This window comes from Saccostrea echinata, unplaced genomic scaffold, assembly GCF_033153115.1.
Source record: "Saccostrea echinata isolate AGI-Se365-2 ecotype Australia unplaced genomic scaffold, CSIRO_AGI_Sech_v1 ptg000046l, whole genome shotgun sequence".
NCBI lineage: Eukaryota > Metazoa > Mollusca > Bivalvia > Ostreida > Ostreidae > Saccostrea > Saccostrea echinata.
Window position 1 is genome coordinate 1,829,716 of NW_026889795.1, and position 21,081 is coordinate 1,850,796.

At 31.9% G+C, this 21,081-nt stretch overlaps 1 protein-coding gene across 2 annotated transcripts; it reads left to right on the forward strand.

Annotated features, from left to right (window-relative positions):
• The first annotated feature begins 1,289 nt into the window (after positions 1-1,289).
• LOC133202082 (calcitonin receptor-like) lies at positions 1,290-19,368 on the forward strand. 2 transcript variants are annotated; one of them, XM_061337864.1, is made up of 12 exons: positions 1,290-1,701; positions 7,029-7,142; positions 10,268-10,377; positions 11,505-11,605; positions 13,962-14,088; positions 14,957-15,110; positions 15,333-15,399; positions 15,730-15,793; positions 16,066-16,145; positions 17,617-17,755; positions 18,362-18,403; positions 19,021-19,368. In XM_061337864.1, exons 1-12 carry the CDS (start codon positions 1,593-1,595, stop codon positions 19,162-19,164), a joined length of 1,251 nt encoding a protein of 416 aa, XP_061193848.1. In that variant the 5' UTR covers positions 1,290-1,592; the 3' UTR covers positions 19,165-19,368. The 2 variants fall into 2 exon arrangements, with proteins under 2 accessions (XP_061193848.1, XP_061193849.1); XM_061337865.1 differs by having other exon boundaries at positions 18,362-18,482; positions 19,021-19,158.
• The last annotated feature ends 1,713 nt before the right edge of the window (positions 19,369-21,081 follow it).

Sequence of the window (21,081 nt, forward strand, 5' to 3'; positions counted from 1 at the left end):
CAGTCATTGTACATATACTATTTGTATACATTTTATGCATCATAAAAGTTGACAGCTAACTCTCTGTTCAATATACAATTGTTTGTTTTGTTCTGTTTATTGTTTTTATGACTATGATTTCGGACATTGTTCATCTTTATGCTCCACTGTGGGCCCAAATTGGTTGAATAAATATTCTATTCTATTCTATTCTATATACCGGATGCAATGGAGATTGTTTTCTAGCAGATCATACATAAGTTATTTGTCATTATATAGCCTTCTAGAATTTATATTGGCTAAACAGCTTTCAATCTTATCGGTATACATCTATTTAAAGGATCTCCCAGGTTTTGAGGTTGGATATCATTTTTAGCGAACGAGTTCTTTTTTTTTTCATCCCAGAGCCTTGATTCACAACATTACAACTGTTGAATATAAAAAAAAAATATAACATGGTTGATATCCACCTGGTAAAGAGAAAAACGTTTGATAAAAAATATTATAAAGAGAAAATTCAGTTTACATTTAATTTACACTTTAATCATGTTTTACTAAGTGTAAAATTTCATTTTAGAATGAGATCACATCGAAACGGCAAAGTCTACCAATACAACAGACAGCAACACAGGCGAAAACAAACTGTAGCAGGAAACAACAAAATCAACAGCATATTACAGCAGGAAACAAAAAACAAGATCAAAAACATATTACAACAGGAAACAACAAAATCAATTTACGACATATTATAGCAGGAAACAACAAAATCAACAGCATATTAAAGCAGGAAACAACAAAAAATCAACAACATATTATAGCAGGAAACAACAAAAACAACAACATTTTATAGCAGGAAACAACAAAATCAACAACATTTTATAGCAGGAAACAACAACATCAACAACATGTTATAGCAGAAATAACAAGATCAACAACATATTATAGGGAAACAACAGAATTTAAAAAAAAAAACCCTGTAGACAGGAAAAACAACGATTTGATTATTTAGCCGAAAACAGCCAAAAGAAAACAAAAGAAACCCCTTCACAAAACGACAATTTAACAAAAACACCGTGTAGTCAGAAAAAAAATTAATTGTAGCTGGAATCAAAAGACACAACCAAAAACTATAGCTCAAAGCAACTGAAGCAAAAAGAAATGGTAGCCGGAAGGTGTCTGACTTCACCAAATTAAGCATCTTAGCCGTTATGGAATATACTAGACTAAGTGTTGTTCAGGCAAACTCAGGCAGGAAGCTGTCATTACTTATAAATCCAAGACCTACCATCGCTCACTAAACAAAACGGCAACAATACAGCTAGTGAGCTATAGTTGTTCGATTTTTTGAAAACTGAAATAAATTTAGCACAATGCTTGAACTAAAGTTTATTTATTCTAAGTGTAGAAATATATGTAGCTTTTGAAGAATACAAACGGACATCTTAGAACAAAACGTTAGAATGAAACAGTGTGATTTAATTTAAGGGCATAAGGAGAAAAGGATACTTAACGTAGTGAAAATTATATTTACAACACTTATAAGACAGCCAATGGATTTTGTGTGAATTCTACATCCGAGGATTGAAACATATTTATCAGACTGAAAAACCAGAATGGAAAAGAAAAGTGTGTTATTTGAGAATGAAATCTTTAAACAAATTCATGCAATTTCGGCCCAAATGTGCTATGAAGAGGTCATATCAAAACCAGCGCCACCTGATGGTAAGTTTCCTCTTTAATATATATTTTAAACATTTCATTTGAATGATTATCAACTAAGATATGTATTCTTTCAAAACAGTCTGTTTTATTCAACGTCGGAGTATCATGATAATGCACTTTGTATACATTTACAGTTGTAGTTCAACTCAATTTTGCCTCAAAGGTATTTTCCGTTATCAGCTGCACTGTACATTGCATTGACTGGAACAATTTTTAATTTAGATTTAACGTCTTTTTATCATTTGATATCATTTTGTTTTTAAAAAAGATATTGACCTTCCGTACCATTATCATTAATCAAATATAGTATTTTGAGGCAAAAATGCCAAAAATGTTGAACTTGACCGATTTTATGATTATATGAATTTTGTGTAAAATGTCTTTGCATGGAGGGTTTTTTGGGAATTACTTACGAGTACATGTATGTCGTAAAGAAACGTGATCAAATAATCCTAACTGTATTATTAACCGATTCAACAACATTGGACAGTAAGAAAATAGATAGAAAATCATTGAGAATGTACACCAATACCAAGAAAAAGGCTGAAAAAGACTATCACAAAGCCTAACAAAACAGAGAATGCGTCAAGCAGCCTGATGTAGACAGATCTGAATAAGAAATCGACACTTATATAATCTCTTCTCTAGGGTCAGGAGAAGACCAGAATGAATTGACTCATGGATATCAGAAACCATAAATCATTTACTTACCTACCAGTGATAAACAGTTTACAGAAAAATCGATTATAATCCGAATTCAGCGGTTAATGAACTATATTTATTTTCTTATGATTAATTACATATGCCTTAATTAAAGCATCAAGTCCGTGCTTTTGAGAATAACTTATCACGCTTCCCTAGTGATGAAATTTTATTCATTTGATGTCTTTGAACTTTCTCGTATACCAATCTATGATTCTAACCAAAACCTTGTCTGTAAAAGAAACATCAATATCTGATGTTTACAGTAAATAAAATATATCTATTATGATATATTTAATCAATTTTTGGCTTTATAATGATAAAACAAAGCAAAACTGGCGTTAGGTACATTGTAGTATTTCCGTGTAAAAAAGGCGTACTCTTCATATTTGTACGAATATAACCAATTTTAATCCTTTGGAGTTTGATAAACGGAAAGAATTACTTAGTCAGACATTGCTTTTTCTGATACAGGCAATATCTTAAACAAGAAATTGACACTCATTTACAGAAAGTTAATCGTTTGCTTATTTATAAATGAAATCATGAGAGTCATTGGTGTATTGTATGAACTATACGATGTACCATCTATTGAGTATTTGCTCCTAACTAGTCGTGAAGTTTCTTTTCTTTATGCTGTATAACATCCGGCAGTTTTTTTTGTTTTTTTTTGGAATAACTGATTCAATTAGAAAGGCATTCTCCTTTTATAAAAAAAAATACTTATAAACGAAAGAAATTCTTTCTTGTTCACTGATAGCGCTATTATTTTAGATTTTCTTAATCGTCCGAAACCAGCTTTAATGATTCAAAAAGAAGAGATTCGAGAGGAAACGAGTTGGCCAAAATTCCAATGTACACTCTCTTGTATAAGATACTTACTGTGTGAGGTGGATTTGTAAACGTCAAGAATTATCTAAATTGCTTAATTTCTTTAAAAAGATCTCTGTTAGAAATAATGAAATAGTACACTTAAAATTATACAATAAAATATAGATATACATATATTAATACTGTTATTTTTTTTTTCTAGGATACATAAAAAAGAACATGTACTGAACAATTAACTTGGCAACCTAGTAAAATGTATCTTGAAGTAGCCATGTATTGTTGAAAAGGGGTTTGGCTTTCCTTCAGGTTTAACTTTTGTTAATGTATCCAAAAACAAAAAAATCATTTAATATAAAACCTTTCCATCTTTCAGTCAGCACATTCTAAATCAATAAACTACTTTAAATGATCGTATCAAACATTTGACGCCGAAGTTTACATTCACTGAGCGTCTTTGCTCTCTATTCATACCGCTATATAGTCTTTTTAAAACGTACCGACTGCCTTGTAATAAAAGCTGACGTCTCTTATTAATCTATCATAATTCACTGCTTCTGTCAAGCTACCGTAACTTCTCTTCTGTTATAATTTCTTACTAATCCTTATTGTGATAACAGCTGGTGTTTTCTCTATTAGAGAAATAAAATCAAAGGGGAACATACCACACAAGCAATTCTATAATCAGTTCTCTCAGAATTCCTAACAAAAGATAACCAATTATCAAAACTTAGATGTTGTCTCTCTTATTTAGAGTTTAATTGCTAACTTTGAAAATGACCTTTGACCTTTTTTTTTCCTAAGAAAATTAAAATCAATGCAACATTGAGGTCTTGCTTATCTGGACAGTCTTTTAAAGAAGGAATATCACTAAATTTTCAGTTAGAATAATTTATATTTACTGTTTCAAATTCACACCTGTACTGAACTTGAAACCCCGTATTAAACTTGTAGGGTTATTTTTATAAAATTTTTTAATCATGAATTGAAATCTTAATCAGAAACAAAAGGGTTTCGTCAGAATGGTGATTGCACATTTTTTCTTTAATTTCTATCAATATCTTATCCCCCATCTAATTTGTTCATTCACGATGAAATAATACATCATTTAGATATTCTTTTTAAATATCTGATTATTCTTAAAGCATTTTTATAACAGTGCTTCTTTGTACAGAAATTACATAAATTTTGTACTTTTTAAATGAAAGGAGATTGCGAATGGAAATTGTTTTCAAAGATTTCAGTGATATATATAAAAGGAAAATCCCAAACATTCTGTTCTTGATGTAAAGTTGATAAATAAAAAAAAGTTGAGTATAAGTAACAGTAATCGATCTCATCAATCCTCAATTATCAAATCGTGAATTAGGCAAAAACACGGAGGCCTAAAAACACCAGAGACGGGATCAGGACACCCATGTGACAAGAGCATAGTGAGTTTTTCGTAAATTAACCGTCTAGATGGCGAGGCGACCAAATGATTGGAAGTCTATTTATCCTCTCACTGCGGCACAAACATTAAAAATTTTGTATAATGCCCAAGCCTGCATAATATATGAAGACCTATTCAACTAAAACAATGCAGCAAAAAAAAAAAAAAAAAAAAAAAAAAAAAAAAAAAAAGGAATTAAAAAAGTATCTAAATTAAAACAAGGCTTCATTTCAGAAGAAACTTATACATGTAAATGTTAGCTGTCTTTTGGAATGCTAGTTTATCAATTAGATTATTAACAAACAACCATTGTTTTAAGGTAGAAATGTAAAGTAACGGAAAAGAGTCTGAAACCTTTGCACCTGCCTACCTCCACGCTCAATCTATTGTCTCATTGTGAAGTATTTTTTCCATGTAATTGCTTACAACATTAAAGAATGAGCCCCATAACCTCCATTCGTCCAGATGGAGTCTTCATGCTGGGTTGAATTTTGATGTAATTACCCCTCTATCTATCCTACAGTCATTCACTTGCTGCACACTGTTATTCAATTAAAGCAAAGGATTCCTTGGTCTTGAAAGCATTATCTTTCATAAATCGGTCAGGAGTTAGAATAAACACTTTAAAAATTCATATGTACTTTTTTGGGGTAAATTTTTCAAATAACATTTTTCTAAAACTTATTGCTCAAGAAAAATCTGACATTTTATATTTGATTACAAGACCCACCATCAGTTTTTTAGAGATAACATTTCTTTGAAAAAAATAAATGAAAAAAAAAAATCTGTCACTTTTCCCTTTTCAGCAGCCTTAACATGACTAAGGTTTCAGAACGAGATAGATAAAAATTAATGCTTACATGTACGAAATGTTTCAGGTTATTTGTAAATAAATTGATGTAGTTTAGATAGGTTAGCGAAAGTGGTTCACTAAAATCTACATTTCTCACATTTCCTGTGTTGGATAAGACATTCCATCACGCGAGTTGATTAAATCTGGAAAACTTGATCTCTATTACGTTTTATAAGATTCGTTTGCCAATTAAATAGTTTCATAAATAGTCATCGTGCATGTAATATTGTTTTTAAATTCTCCTCTAATACGTTAAACTTGATTAAAGAACATCACTCCCTTGAAATAAAAAAAGAACGATGTTTTAGCTAAAAGTTCTGTCAAACAATTTCAATGGTATTAATACAATACAGGTGCATGGCTTGCAAAGTTTTAATTTGCTACCTATGACACTTTAATGATTATATTTTTTCCCTTAGTTCTCTCCATTGAATATTAACCAGGCTGAATTTTATGTTAATTAGAAAAAATACTACTTATATGAATATGATTTTATACATGCATGCATGTGAATGTAGTGGGAAAAGTTTTCAAAAATAACTTCTTTCATGCATGATGTATCAATATTCTCATCCCATGATAAAAAACAATAATTGAAAAGATGTCATTATGTAAATCCAATCTTTTTTAAAATGAAATACAAAAGATAAAACAACTTAAGTAATTAATAAAATAATAAAATACAAACAAACAAACGAACGAACAAACAAACATAGCAATAAAAACAAACAAACAAAACTATATAAAAGAGAGAGAGGGAGAAAACCAAACAAACATACAGAAGAGCTCGAATTATAATCATATTCAAATTTTGACCCTCAGATCATGGATTTTAAATCTAAAAACTTTAACAATGACTTTAACTTTTGAACGTTTGGTGATAGGGATTTCATATATCACATTTGTATTTCTTGTGAAAAGACCTTCATTAGGGTACCAACATAACTGACCTCTGACTTTGACTTTTGAGTTTGACCTACATTTATAATAAAAAAAAAAGAAACTTTAATCTTGGCTCTAACGGATGGTGCTAGGGGTTTCATATTTCACTAACATGTTCGTACTGCTTGTGACACGACCTTTCCTTTAATACCGATATTTTTGACTTCATGACCTTGGAGGATTATCTACTTTTGACCCCCCCCCCCCATTTTCTGAATGGTTGGTGCTAGGGTATTCATAATTAGCATGTGTATTTCTTGTGACAGACCTTTCTTTTGGTACCTACATTTTTTATCTTTTGACGTTGTTGTATAACCTACATTTGAAAAACTTCAACCTTGGCCTTGCGCTGCTATACGGGGGCATCAGTGTTTCACAAATACATCTGGTTTAAATAATAAATTTCAGTTCCTCTGAATTTCGCATCAAACATTTTGTACCAAAAAAAATCAGCTTGAAAATTTTAACATTGCCACATGTTACCGACACAGAATCTTTTATATATAAAAAAAATACGTACAAGTATTGGTAGATTACTTTTAAAAAACTCAATGCTTTCATCTTTTGAAGGTAAATTATATTGTTTTCCAAAACATGACGATTTTCTGGGCTGTTGGAATTACACAGAAGCAGGAACGAAGGCGTCATTGCCGTGTCCCGAGATCCCCGGATTTCATAAATCACGTAAGTTAATCTTCAAACACATAAAATTGCTCTATTTTTAACTATAAATTACTTACGTTACTTAAATGGAAACATTGACAGATTTTTGACCTGAAATAAACGTGATTCCTTTATCTTTTTCTCTTAACAAATCAAAAATGCTTTGATATTTCAGACGTCGCGCACAGAATTTGGGCTCATTTCGAACGGTCAAAATAGCGTCATTCAAACGCTAAAGGTTGATGTCTTAGTGTTGGAATATGCATTATATCTTTCATATTGTGAATAATTGGATCAAAATGTAGATGCATAAATTGTACCGGTTGACTTTAATTATAGTTTGACAACTTCTATTGTCATCCAATTCACTGGTGTCGTTTTCATCGCATTTAGCATCATATTTCAATATGAATTTAGAATGTTTTCTAATACGTTTTAAATACTCAACACCCGATTCAACAATGTTGACTTTTTTACGAGAAGCATTTTTAAAAATTATCTCGTCTTCTTTTAATTCAATTTATTCTTTCCATTCTTTTATCAGTATTTTTTGTGCTGGTGACAGGTTTGTATTACCCTTAAAAATGGCAAGTGTGCAAGAAATCCATTTTCGACGATATTGCGTACCTTTAATTTCGTAGACGCGAAAACATTAAAAATTGAATACGTAAAAAATTAGACTAAACGTCCTCTTAAAAAAAGATTATTCTTTTTCCAATTTTTTAATATAAAATTATATTTATTTGCACATTTCAAAAAAAAAAATTTCATCTGTAACAAGATGTACATTTAATTAAAAACATAATAGGGCCCACGTCTATACGTACCGTAAAATATCGTAATACGCTTATTTGTGTCATAGTATCAAAATCATAGACATCAAAACGACTCTACCATTATCTCCAAATGATTGCTTATTCTTTTGTCAACTTCTTGGTTTGCACATTTTATTTATCACTTTAGTATTACCAAAAATTCTTTACCAAACATTTCATAACCCCCTAATCATCTGCGCGACGTCTTAGCACGAATGAATTATATCCAATATAAAAAGATATAATGCAACTGTCTTAAATTATTATTTTTGTTAAATTCTTGTACAGTATAGACATATACATGTAATGTAACTATATCGTAAGAGGGCAGAAGGCTAGGAAATTAATGTTTAATGCTAAAAATGTGTCACACCGATCTCATTATCTTTCATAAGGCGCAATGATTCCTGACAACATGACGTAGATCATGACGTTTGACCTATTTAGCAAAGAATCTTTTTGAACCAGGATGAAAGATTGTTTGATTATTAGTAATGAATACTGCTTGTCAAAGAATGAAATACAAGCACTACTGTCAACTTGACCATGACATCTGAAGGTGATAGGAAGGAAATGGATACCTAGCACCGGTATTGCTATTAAAAAAACATCATAAAAAGTATTCAAATGTTGTTATTACAGGCGACAAGCTACCATCCAAAATGTTGCTATGATAGGCGACAAACTAGTATCCAAATGCTGCTGTTACACCCGACAAACTAGCATCCAAAATGTTGCTACTACAGGCGAAAGGCTAGCATCCAAAATGTTGCGACTGCAGGCGACAGGCTAGCATCCAAAATATTGCTATCATAGGCAACAAGATATAGTATTCAATATGTTGCTATTACAGATGACAAGCTAGCATCCAAAATATTGCTATTACAGGTGACAAGCTAGCATCCAAAATATTGCTATTACAGGTGACAAGCTAGTATCTAAAATGTTGCTAGTACAGGTAACAAGAAAGTATCCATAATGTTGCTATTACAGATGACAAGATAGCATCGAAAATGATGCTATTACAGGTGACAAGAAGTTTGATAGGTATAGACGTCATTGTATAATTTATTACCGTGTTGAAATGTTGTAAATAGACATCATTTTCTTTTTTTCTTTGATATGTTACAAATTTCATTTCTCTGTATAATCAGCTTTAAAATGGCGTGCGAATCTGAAATAAACATGTGAAAGATAACATGCTATATAAACCTTATGCGTGCGTAACACACGTGATTTAATCTCTTATATTGGATAATTGGTCAATTCATTCATAGAGTTGTAAACAAGAAATAAAACTTGAATAGAAACATTCATTGGGGGATGCCAACATGCATTCCTAATCATGCATCCACAAATCTTGATTTAATCGCAGAACTTTCTCTTACATAAAACTTGAAGGAAAGAAGAGGGTTTTTATCATGAATTTATTTGATAAGCTGAAACTGTTCTACTCTCATAGCATGAAGTTATGAGAACTGCCCACTTAATGAAAACTATCATATTTAATCTGATTATACAATCCAATCGGAAATCAAGTATGATTATCATTCTACTGAAAGTAGATGTTTACAAACTATTTATCAGATATCACATATATTATCACCCTTTTATCGACTTGGAAAGCTAAATAACAACTGTCAAATAACAAATTGAAGGAGAAAACAAAGTTATATCATACACACGCAATTGTTTGGAAAAAATAGGTCAAATTGAAAGCAAAGAGTGCACTTAAGACAAAAAAAAAATTATCTTAGCGAGATATTGTTCCAAAAAATTAATATACAGTTTTTTTGCTAGAGATCAAAATGTTCGAATTAATACGGTCCAGTAGGAAAATACTCTAATTAAGAAATAAGATATAATTTTTAGAGTTTCATTGAAATATGATATGAAATTTGTCACATGATCAAATCCTATAACGCCTGAAGGACAATATAGTAGATCTGATTACGTACCAACTACATGTCGCATCCCAATGAAACTCTAAAAATGATATTTTATTTTTTAGATTTATATTTTATTTGTGTTACAAATTTTAAAAAAAATGCACTATTTAGACTTTGTTATAGAAATGCAACATAATGTACATGTACGATGTCATTTGTCGTCACAGCCTAGACCTTCCAAATGTCTTGTGCAGTTTGCTTTCCATTCTTAAGAAAGTCTGATCACGTGACCAACTTCTGTCAACGGAAATAGAATGCCAATTTCGTTATTATTGTCATATACACAAGGACTATAGAAAATGTAAAAATTCAGTAAGATGTCTTTCAGTCAGAACTACTCATATGCAATGCTGAATACTTACTAATAGTTTCACAATTTCAGAAAAAGTCTTTTTTGACTGCACTGACAACGGAACGTGGTACGTCAACCCTAACACGGGAAGAGAATACGCTGACTATTCCAGATGTAGAAACTACGAAAATGCCGTAAAGGTGTGTAAATTGATATTTTAACTTAATATTTTAGTTCTGGTTGTAACGAGATATTTAACTGGATAAAAAAAAAACACTTTGTATCGTATAAAGAGCAAAAGCCACTTAGGGCCTTTTTTTGGCCCTGAGAATTTGTGAAAATCGAAACTGCTCAGTTTTTGTTGAAAATGCAGTATTTATACCCTTGGTGACCGTGTATCTATGGAAACTATGGAACATGAAGTAATTTTCTCTCTAGTCAATGCATTATGACGTCATAAATGCGTCATTTTCCCCATATCCTGTAAATTTCCTTAAAAATGGCCAAAAGTTGAAATATTTTTTCTATATTTCATATAGAGCACAACCCCTGATCCAAAATATGCAATAACATTATGAAATATCTGTTTCTGAAGATCACAAAACATTTTTTTTTTATTTTATTTTATTATTTTTGGATCGTGGGCTGTGCTCATATTTGAATTCTTTGCTGAAGGTAGTCAAATACGCATGTTTTCTGTTTTCCAATACCTGGATTATCAAAAAGAAATTTTGTTATAGGAAATGAAAGCACTAAGTCTCTACTTTATTTTGATACATGAAATGGGAAAGAGAGTGATAGTCAATTAATTGACATAAGGACAGGGCCATTTTATGCATAAAATGAACCTAGCTCTTTGGTTGCCAACGTCACAATGACATGCGTCAAAAATGTAACGATCAGCCTGACGTTACATTCAAATTTTGTACAAATTGAAGTCATTTTTAAGGATAATCATTTTTTGTCTTACACTAAATGAATGAAAATTAAATTATAAGGAATGAAATTAATAGCTAACCAATTTATACTGTATAAGCTGGTTGAAACAGTTTACGCTTTTTTAAATTGGATAGCTATTAAATTCATTCCTTAAATAAATTAAAACTACAATCACTCCTAGCACTTATTCTTGAATCATTGCATTACTTTTTAATTCAAAATCCTTTATCAGTTAATTTTATGAATAATGGACTGGTTTGAAAGTTCTTATATAATATCATTATGTTTTAAAATATAGTTTATGGGAGTTAAATTGCAACACAATTAACCAAATACGTCTATAAATTACTTGTTTATTTAATAATAAAACTTGTAATTACCTTCACAGGAGCTGGAGAACGACGTCATTCATATTTACGTCACAATAGCTTTGTTCTGTCTCTCGTTTGTCCTGATTTCAATCTCTCTAGTTATATTTTTCAAATTCAGGTAAGTGTTGCTAAATATCTGTATTTTGGCATTTTGCAACTTAAAGTAATAGATTCTAGAGTCTCAATTGAAAAATGACTTCAGTATGAGTCCTAGCAAGCTATATCTAAGGGTTAGAAGGATAAAATAGGAAAAGCAAATGAAACACTGATGCAGACTTCGGACAGCTACGACCAGGGTTAAAAAATTCTCAAAGGAAGTCAAACTCAAAGGTCAAGGTCAAGAGATAAAAATGTTGTTACCTAAAGAAAGGTCTTGTCAAATAGAACACACATGTGATATATGGAAGCCCTAGCACCAACTATGATTCAAAGGTTAAGTCAAGGTTAACATTTTTAAAAGAAAGTCAACCTCCAAGGTCAAGATGTCAAAAATTTGGTATCCTATGTAAGGTCTTCACAAGGAATACATATTTGAAATAGTAAAGCCCTACTACTAACTATTCAAAAGTTATGGCCAACGTTTAAGTTTTTCAAAAGAAGGTCGAACTCTAAGTTCAAGGTCAAGTTAAAAAATGTTGGTACCCACACGAATAGGTCTTGTCACAAGCAATACACCTGTCATGGATTATCCGCGAGTTTATGTAACGTTAACTTTGTTGTGACGTCATAATACTTTACGTTTCTATAGATAATAACAAGTCTCAAATAAACCACTATACGATTAAGACGTCTTTCATTTCATTCCACAACATTTTGGTGCCCTAGAAACTCTAAGCTCCTGACATGAGATTCCAAGAAATCTCCATAATTTCTTAAACTAATGGCATCATTTCTGGGGGCAGGAAGTTCGATGAGTGCTCTCATATGAGCGTTAATAATTTTCTGTGGCTGACCAAATCGTTCTTTGAGCAAGTCTATTGCCGTTTCGTAATTAGCATTTGTAAGCGCAAATCCTGCTATTGTTTGTGCTGCTGTGTCGCGTAATTGAGCTTTGAGATAGCTAAACTTTTGAATTGGCGTTAAAGTATGATTGCAATGAATCGTTGATTCGTAAGAATCCCAGAATGTATTCCATTCTAATACATCTCCGTAAAAATGCGGAAGATCTAACTTTGGTAATCGGTGATTATTCGTGGCGTGTTGGGATGTTAATGACAAAACATTTTCCTGGCTACTTTGTGCATTGAGATCAGAGGCAGGATAATTGTTCAAAATATTCTCACAAGCCGTTTCACTTGAGTTAATTGTAGCTGACGTGTTAACGTTATTATCATAAATTTCTGTGGCGGGTGTAAAACACTCAGCATTGGCATTCAAAGTTTTACATGGAATTTTTTCTGTAAATTTTTCAGTTTGCCTAATTTTACAGTCTAATTCATACATGTACTCATCTGTATTTGCGATTTCTGTTTCGATGTCCTCTTCAGATAGGGTATCCAATATGCGGTCATTCAATTCTTGTAGGGTCTGCCTTTTCAGCGCGAGAGACTTTCTAATTATGTTGATTTCCTCGGTAATTTCTTCACTGGCTGGATTTTCCTTCAAGTCCAAAAACCGTCCAAATAGCTTTGTAACTGCTGATCTGTTGCCGGCTCGTATAGCTTTTAGTCTTCCTTCCATTGTATGTACTACGTAGAATTCCGTCGGTCACGGCATCAAAATGTTGTGAAATGAAATGAAAGACGTCTTGATCGTATAGTGGTTTATTTGAGACTTGTTATTATCTATAGTAACGTAAAGTATTATGACGTCACAACAAAGTTAACGCTACATAAACTCGCGGATAATCCATGACAACACCTGTGAAATATGAAAGTTTTGGCTCATTTATGGCCAACGATAAAGCTTTTCAACAGTAGGTTAAACACAAAGGTCATGGTCAAAACGTCATGGTGGTTTTCAAAGAAAGGTCTTGTCACAAGAAATACACACGCGAAGTATGAAAGCCCTAGAACCAAAAGGTATAGTGAAGGTTTAAGTTTGGTAAAATTGTGCAAAAGTAGGTCAAACTCCAAGGTCTAGGTCAAAAAGTCAAATTTGTTGGTACCCACCCAAAAAGGTCATCTCATAAGGAACACACATGTGAAATTCAAAAGCCCTGGCCCCAACCAGTCAAAAGTTAAATGGAGAAGGTTAATTTAGTTTTGCGGACAAACTGATAAACAGACAAACAAACAGGCAGAATCTTCGATTACGGAGCATAAAAATCGCAAAAATTGTTCTCCAATGTAATTGGCAACATTGACCGCTGATAAATATCAGTAGTATAGGATGTACCCTCAGCTGTCTTCTTTTAATAAGAATTTTTAATTTCTCCTACTCTAATATGAATTTACAAACAATTTGGTTTTGAGTGCAATTATAACGATTGCGATATTTCAATGAAATTCACAAATCTTTTTCTTTGTTTGCAGACAGCTACGATGTGACAGAATCACCATACATAAGAATTTGTTTATTTCCTATCTGATAACAGATCTGTTTTATGTGGTATATCTATCTGTTATTAATTTCTCGGAGGATGTCGTCCTTCACAATCCGGTAAGTAATTTCACTTCTTTTGTTTATTTGTGATGCTTTTCCCCGAAATTCTAGTTTGTTAAATTAATTCGCAAAGTACTGTAATGGGGGTTCCTTTGGCAGTTATCTTGCTGTATTTCTTGAATTAATAATTCAAATACAGAACACAGAAGCCCGTGTGGTGCAGGGGTAGAGCGTTTGCTCTAGAGTCGCAAAATAAGGAGTTGATCCTTACGTCAGGGGTTCGAATCCCACTGTGGGACGTGGGGTCTCCACCGAAGGACTCTCCATGTCCTTCGGATGAGACTGTATAAACCGAGGTCCCGCATCACAATAGATGCTGGCAAGAAAAAGATCCATTACTGCTCAATGGCCTTGAGTGCCAAGTATAGGTCTGAATTAGAAGCTCTCCACCGACAAGTGGTGGCGTCTCCATATGAGTGAAAAATTCTCGAGAGGGATATTTAACAACCAACAGAACACAAAACCTATTCTCATTTTTCTTCAAAAAAGGCTGAGGAAAATCCAATTAAAAACAACGATTAACGTTATAATACCAGTTATATTCATGTTTTAACAATAGGAGTGATCTCCCCTTTATCTAATTTATCTTTTAATTATCTGTCGTCATTCATACATGCACAATAAATGACATTTGCATATATCAAACGGTCAAATCTGGTGTTTGTGTGACTCTTAAAATATACCATGACGTCTTGTGTAATTGGACATTGCTGAGTATGCGCAAAGAAAAATTACACTGGAGAACATAAAAATTAAAACGTGCATGGAGACTTTGCTTTGTGAATGTTAAATTTGCTGTTGTAAAATATAAGGTCACTGCTTACATCATCAATGATATAATAAAGACAACTTTTCCTTCTTTCAGGACTGGTGTCAAGTTCTTCATGTTGTCACGCAATATGCAATCGTCTGCAACTTTGCCTGGATGTTCTGTGAAGGACTATATCTTCACACAGTTATGATGAGCGCATTCACATCCGGAAAATCTGTTATTATTGCGTGTCTAGTGATTGGTTGGTGTAGGTATATAAAAGACATAATCATGCTATAAAATGTAATGCTCAATTTTTTTTTAATTAAGCTTTCCGGGAAAATTGGATTAGTCATGAACCATAAGAGTGAATTATAAATTACCTGTACGTTTGACAGGCAAATGGTATTCCAAGAACAAACTCCCTTTAAAAAAGACAAAAATTGTAATAGAAAAATATTTACATTTTCTTTGTTTTGCTTTTTAAAAGGTGTCCCTATTCCTTTAACAATCATTTATGCAGCTGTCAGAACCTCCTTGAATGACAACACAATAGCGTATGTATTTCTAACACAAAACCAGAATTCTTACGACTCAACATGAATTTGGTGTAAGCATTAACTAATATCCGTATGAATGCAAATCCTAAAAAAAAAACATTTGAGTTATAGGTCTGCAATTGTCTATGCCTCTAAATATTAGACCAAAATCCATTTAAGCGTAAAAATAACCACACGCTATTGAATGAATGGAACAAATACAATTAATTTCAATCTTTATTTATCATAAGATCTATATATAATATGAGATGGATGGAAGAGTATAATATCTTCTCTTCTTAAGAAAAGACATTGATTATTTAATGATTTAGTTTTGTGTTTTCTCAGATGTTGGAGTGGTGAGAGTAGTTTTCTCTGGATCATATATGCTCCGGTAGTACTCTCCATGTCGGTAATTAATTTGTATTTTTCTCAATATTCTTTTTTTTTTTCTCGGATATGTAGACGGATTTATTCCTATTTTTTGACGAAGATGGAATTTTCTTTTCACATTTTATTTTGAAAACAATAATTAATGATTAGAAAAAGTTGAATAATATCGAAGTACAAATTAGGTTACTTTCTAACATCAAAATGTAGTTTACTATTTGATTATCTACATTGTTCCTATTACAAAATATCTAGGTCAATTTGAATTTAAATCTGTTTATCTATATTTTTCAGATAAATGTGATTTTTGTTGTGAACATAATGCGTTTACTTATAACAAAGCTGAGACAAATACCGGAAGCTGCACAGACACGGTTTGTGAAAAACTTAACATTGAAAACACACTTTTTAGCTATCATGTAGTTCTTTCTCATAGAAGGCTTTTATTATTTCAAAGTTTATGAAGGTGTTTCTCTCAATATTCTACATAAGGAATGCAAGATCTATCTCTCTTTTTTGAAATTACAGTGTGGAATATACAGGTACACAATTCACAGATTCAAAATGAATACAAAATGTAAATGAATATATGAATAAAGGAATGAATAAAATAAGATAAAATTGAATATCCCTTGACTCCTTCACTCGCTCTTGAAAACTGAAACATCAGGTAAAACGTTAGTAAGATTATTTTGATTACATTTTAAAAAGATATATTGCGATCAGTTGGATGAAACACAAACTGAATTCCTGAATCTATCTCTTTCAGCCCTTTCTCATACTATTAAAAATTCTGTCCTCATTCCTATGTACACATATCTTAAACTTTCGTCGAAATGTTTTAAAGAATTTGACAAATATCGCTGAAAGACCAAAGGGTTGACCAAAAAATAGATGAACATAGATATATAGACATGTACATGGCTAAAAATAGCCTCCTTTCAAAATTGCGAAAGTTTTAATGTAGAGGAATACGACATAATTTTGATACTGATTGTTATAAATACGGAGGAAAGGTCTGAAAATGCCTTGTTACACAATAGATTTATTTTCGAAAAAAGGAAGATGAACTATAAATGTCTTCTAACATCGCAAAAAGTGTAATATAATTCGAATTGTGTTACGCAAATGGACGGATGCCTTTATAAATCTATAAGCTTTTAATCAATCTTAGAATGTTAATTAGACAACATTTTATATCTTCTTCCTGGTATGGCAATTTAATGACTGCTTGAATGGCAATATCAAGAAAAATCTAGATATTTTTGATTTTAAAATTTGAAAATCAATACATACCATGTATATCATGACAAAGGTTAAATGAAATCGAATGACGTCACTTTAAAAGATTTATAGTTTCATTATCTTGGTTTTAATGTAACTATAAGTAGTCATTCATTGCCTTTCATCACAAAATATCAATGTTCCAAATTAATACTTTAAAGTCTTTGGCCGCATTAGAAAGTTAATCATTCACATTAAATTGGAATGATTAATTACTTTGCGTATATTTAGAGATAGGAAATATACTTGTAGGTCTTTTATCGTCAAAAAGACAAAATATCAAAAATAAACGCCTCGGGTCTCTTTAAAAAGGGGACATTAAGTGAATTATTATGCAGTTTGATGACCTTATTACATGTAATTTGAGGGGAAAAAACGTATTATTTGCAAATTAATATCCAAATAGAAACATGACATTTTTTTTAGTTATCGATTATTGATGTTGACCTTCATTTAAATTTCAAAATGGGTCAGGCTAAATTACAGCAATCACTGGATACAATAAGAATTACTTCATAGGGACTTGTCTTATTTATTCATGTATGAAATTTACCTTCACAGGAAAGCAGTACGGGCTACGGCCATTTTGATTCCTTTGCTAGGATTACAATTCCTAATTTTTATCAAGCGCCCAGAGGATAAGGAATCTACACTTTATGTTGTTTACCAGTATGGCTTGGCTATATTCGTTCCATTGCAGGTACAATATCTCTGAACAAAATATATATTTAAACGATAGAATAAAAAATACATCTATTTAAATGTATGCATGCATGTATACGGGAAATATATCAGTTATTATCCATCTATGTACAATATTACAGAAGTACTTTTCTCTCCCCAAAAAACTTTAGAAATAGAACAAGATTTTAATAAATATTAATTTACAAACAAGTTCTCAGGAATTCTTGAATTCTTAACCCAACCATTTTGACAAAAGTAATATATACTTTTGATAAACCAGGGAAATTTAAAGTTGAATTCTTTTAGTTTTTCAAATATTAAAACTAATGAAATAAAAGACAGAACACAAATAAATCTCTTAAGTTTATATTAACATGAGTGTATATCAAAACAACGAAAACTCACATGGTTTACATAAATTGTTTTCTGGGGAAAAAAAAACTTCTGCGAGGCACACTTAGTTTCTAGCTCCACAAAATTTCATCTGAAATGCGTTCATCTACTTGATGAATTATAACAAAATCATGCTTTATAGATGAAATTTAACAACTATTTATTTAACCTTCCTTCTTTTCAGGGTGCTTTCCTATCCATAATATACTGTTCATATTTCTCTTTTCAGGGTGCGTTCGTATCCATAATGTACTGTTTCTGCAATGGAGAGGTGCGTAAGTTAAAGAACTCGTATCAACTCTCGACCATTAGTACATTTCGAATGAGTCGGTTATTATCAAAACGCGCAGGTGAATAATATGTTCATTCACACAGTGATGTCTTAGTGAAGCGTCTTTGTCACAGTGATTCACTAACACACGTATGTGATGTCGTCATCAAGCGTTTTTGTCACACTGACCCATTAACTCACGGCCATGTTGATCAATGTTTTATCAATGGAGTGTTTATATTGTAACACCACTTCTTCCCGTACTAATTAAAGTTGTGTTTATTTAATTATCCATCCTATTTAATGTTATGCTACAAGTTATTGGCATTTTGAAATGCATATCTCAGTAATGCCGATTATTTGTTTTATATTAAGAAGTGTTCCCCTGCTAATGTGGTGAATAAACATTTTGCATATTCTTAATTATCTGAGATTTTATTTAAAAAATAAATTTATATCCGTGCTAGAAATGAAGTTAGAATTTTTATTGAGCTGCACAAGAAAGTTTTAGCATGTATTTAAATATATTTAAATCTAAGAATATATTTAATTATTTCTTATACTTTCAACGCTGTTTGTAAAAAGTCATCTAATAGAATGACGTTTTTCTTATCTAGGTTCATTCACTACTAAAACGAAAATGGAGTCAACATAATACGAAGATTCCAGGGAGACAGAAGCGTTCACAGTCAACAATGGTGTCCAATACAACCTATTCACTTGTTGATCAGATGTTACAAGTTCAGACTTCTGCTACGTAATCACAACAGATGATGTCATCAATAACTTCCTTCCATATACCTTTTATTTGTTAAAAAATGCAGCGAACTTGGGGTGTATTAACATAAGGGCATGTTATCTGTATTTATAGGTCGAAGAACTTGAAAATGATTTTAATATATGATACACTGTATATCGTATCTCGAGTTAATTTTGTTGTAAACTGTAAAATAACGTAAAATAAACTATAAACGTCCATGATTCTTTCTGTAACCGGAAAAGGGAAAGATGCGACGGACTAGACCGGGATTCGAACCAGAGCCTCCTTTATCTCCAGTCAAGTGTTCTACCAACTGAACTATCCGGCCACCGGCGATCGAACCCGGTGGCCCCCCATATGCCTCTGCCCTTAAAGGTCTTTCTCCTTTATTTTTAGATGATTAGATGATTTTCTAGTAAGATAAATGAAATTTCAGTATAAGACCAATTAATTCATTCCTTTGTATGAAATATGTGGAGATAACGAACGTATTCGAGCTCTAAAGTCCATTAAACATTACAAAATAAGTGCAGAGCAAACACGGACCTCTAAGACATCAGAGGAGGGATATTATTAGTTAACCAGGTTCAGTCAAGGGTTTACGGGGGTTTACCCTGAGTTGTATTCCACACACCCTGAGGCCTAAGGCCGAAGGGTGTATGGAATACAACCCGGGGTAAATCCCCGTACATCCTTCATTGGACTTGGATAACGAAGTTATTTGCTATTTTTCTTTAAACAATTAAGCTGGGGAGTACCTATGTGTAAAACATATACAGCGTTCCGTGCCACAGGCACTTGGGGTATGGACCCCCCTCCCCTTTCATTTTTTTTTTAAATCTGGGGTCGAGTCGCCTTTTCCTACTTTTATATTCTAATATGCTCTATATGTTATCAATAATGTAACTTTTTTGTCTCTGTTAAACTGTTTTTAAATATATCGTTTTCGACTGATATATTTTTATATATCAGTCGAAAACGATATATTTAAAACAACTTATAGAGACAAAAGAGTTAAAAGACTGCATACATAAAAATGTATCAGTCGAAAACGATATATTTAAAAACAGCTTAACAGAGACAAAAGAGTTACATTATTGATAAAATATAGTGCATATTAGAATATAAAAATAGGAAAAAGGCGACTCGACCCCAGATTTAAAAAGAAAAACATGGGAGAAAAGGGGGGTGACTGTGTTCCGTGCAAGCTGTTTTTTGTAACCATGAAGCTCGTGCAAGTCATGAAGCGAGCAGCAGACGATGTTTGTTAGAATCGAATGCTCAAAAGAAAAAAAAAGTTTTTACTGATAGAAGTTTGGAATTATGATAAATATTTTATTTATGTGCTCTATTTATTTCAGTTTTTTATCGTCTCTCCCTTTTGCTAGCGTGAAGAGAGAGAGAGAGAGAGAGAGAGAGAGAGAAAATGCATTGTGACGTCACTTTTTCCACCTGGATGAAGTCGGGTGTACGGAAATTTACACCCGGCTTGCTAACCAATCAAATCTCTTGTTACAAGCTAGATAGGAAATAAAAACCCTGGTCCCAGGAAATCATGGATTTCGGTGGTTTAATAAAAATGTTCATTGCTTATTATAAAAATATCATTAGTTTGACTGCTTGATCCCTAATAAAAAAATACTACAGTAAACTATAGTTTACTAAATTTAACTATAGTTCACTATAGTATCAAAGTTTTTACTATAGTAAATCAAAGTTTTTCACTATTAATAGAAAATAAAGTTATTACTATAGTAAGTCAAGGTATTTTTACCATGAATTTCAAATTGTTATATTTCAATATCTCCAAGTCATACATGCAATGTTTTGACATCAAAAGGAAATATTTCTTGTATATTCACATATCATTTCTAAAATTCGCATTATAGGTGTGTAATTAAAAAGATATTGAAGCCCT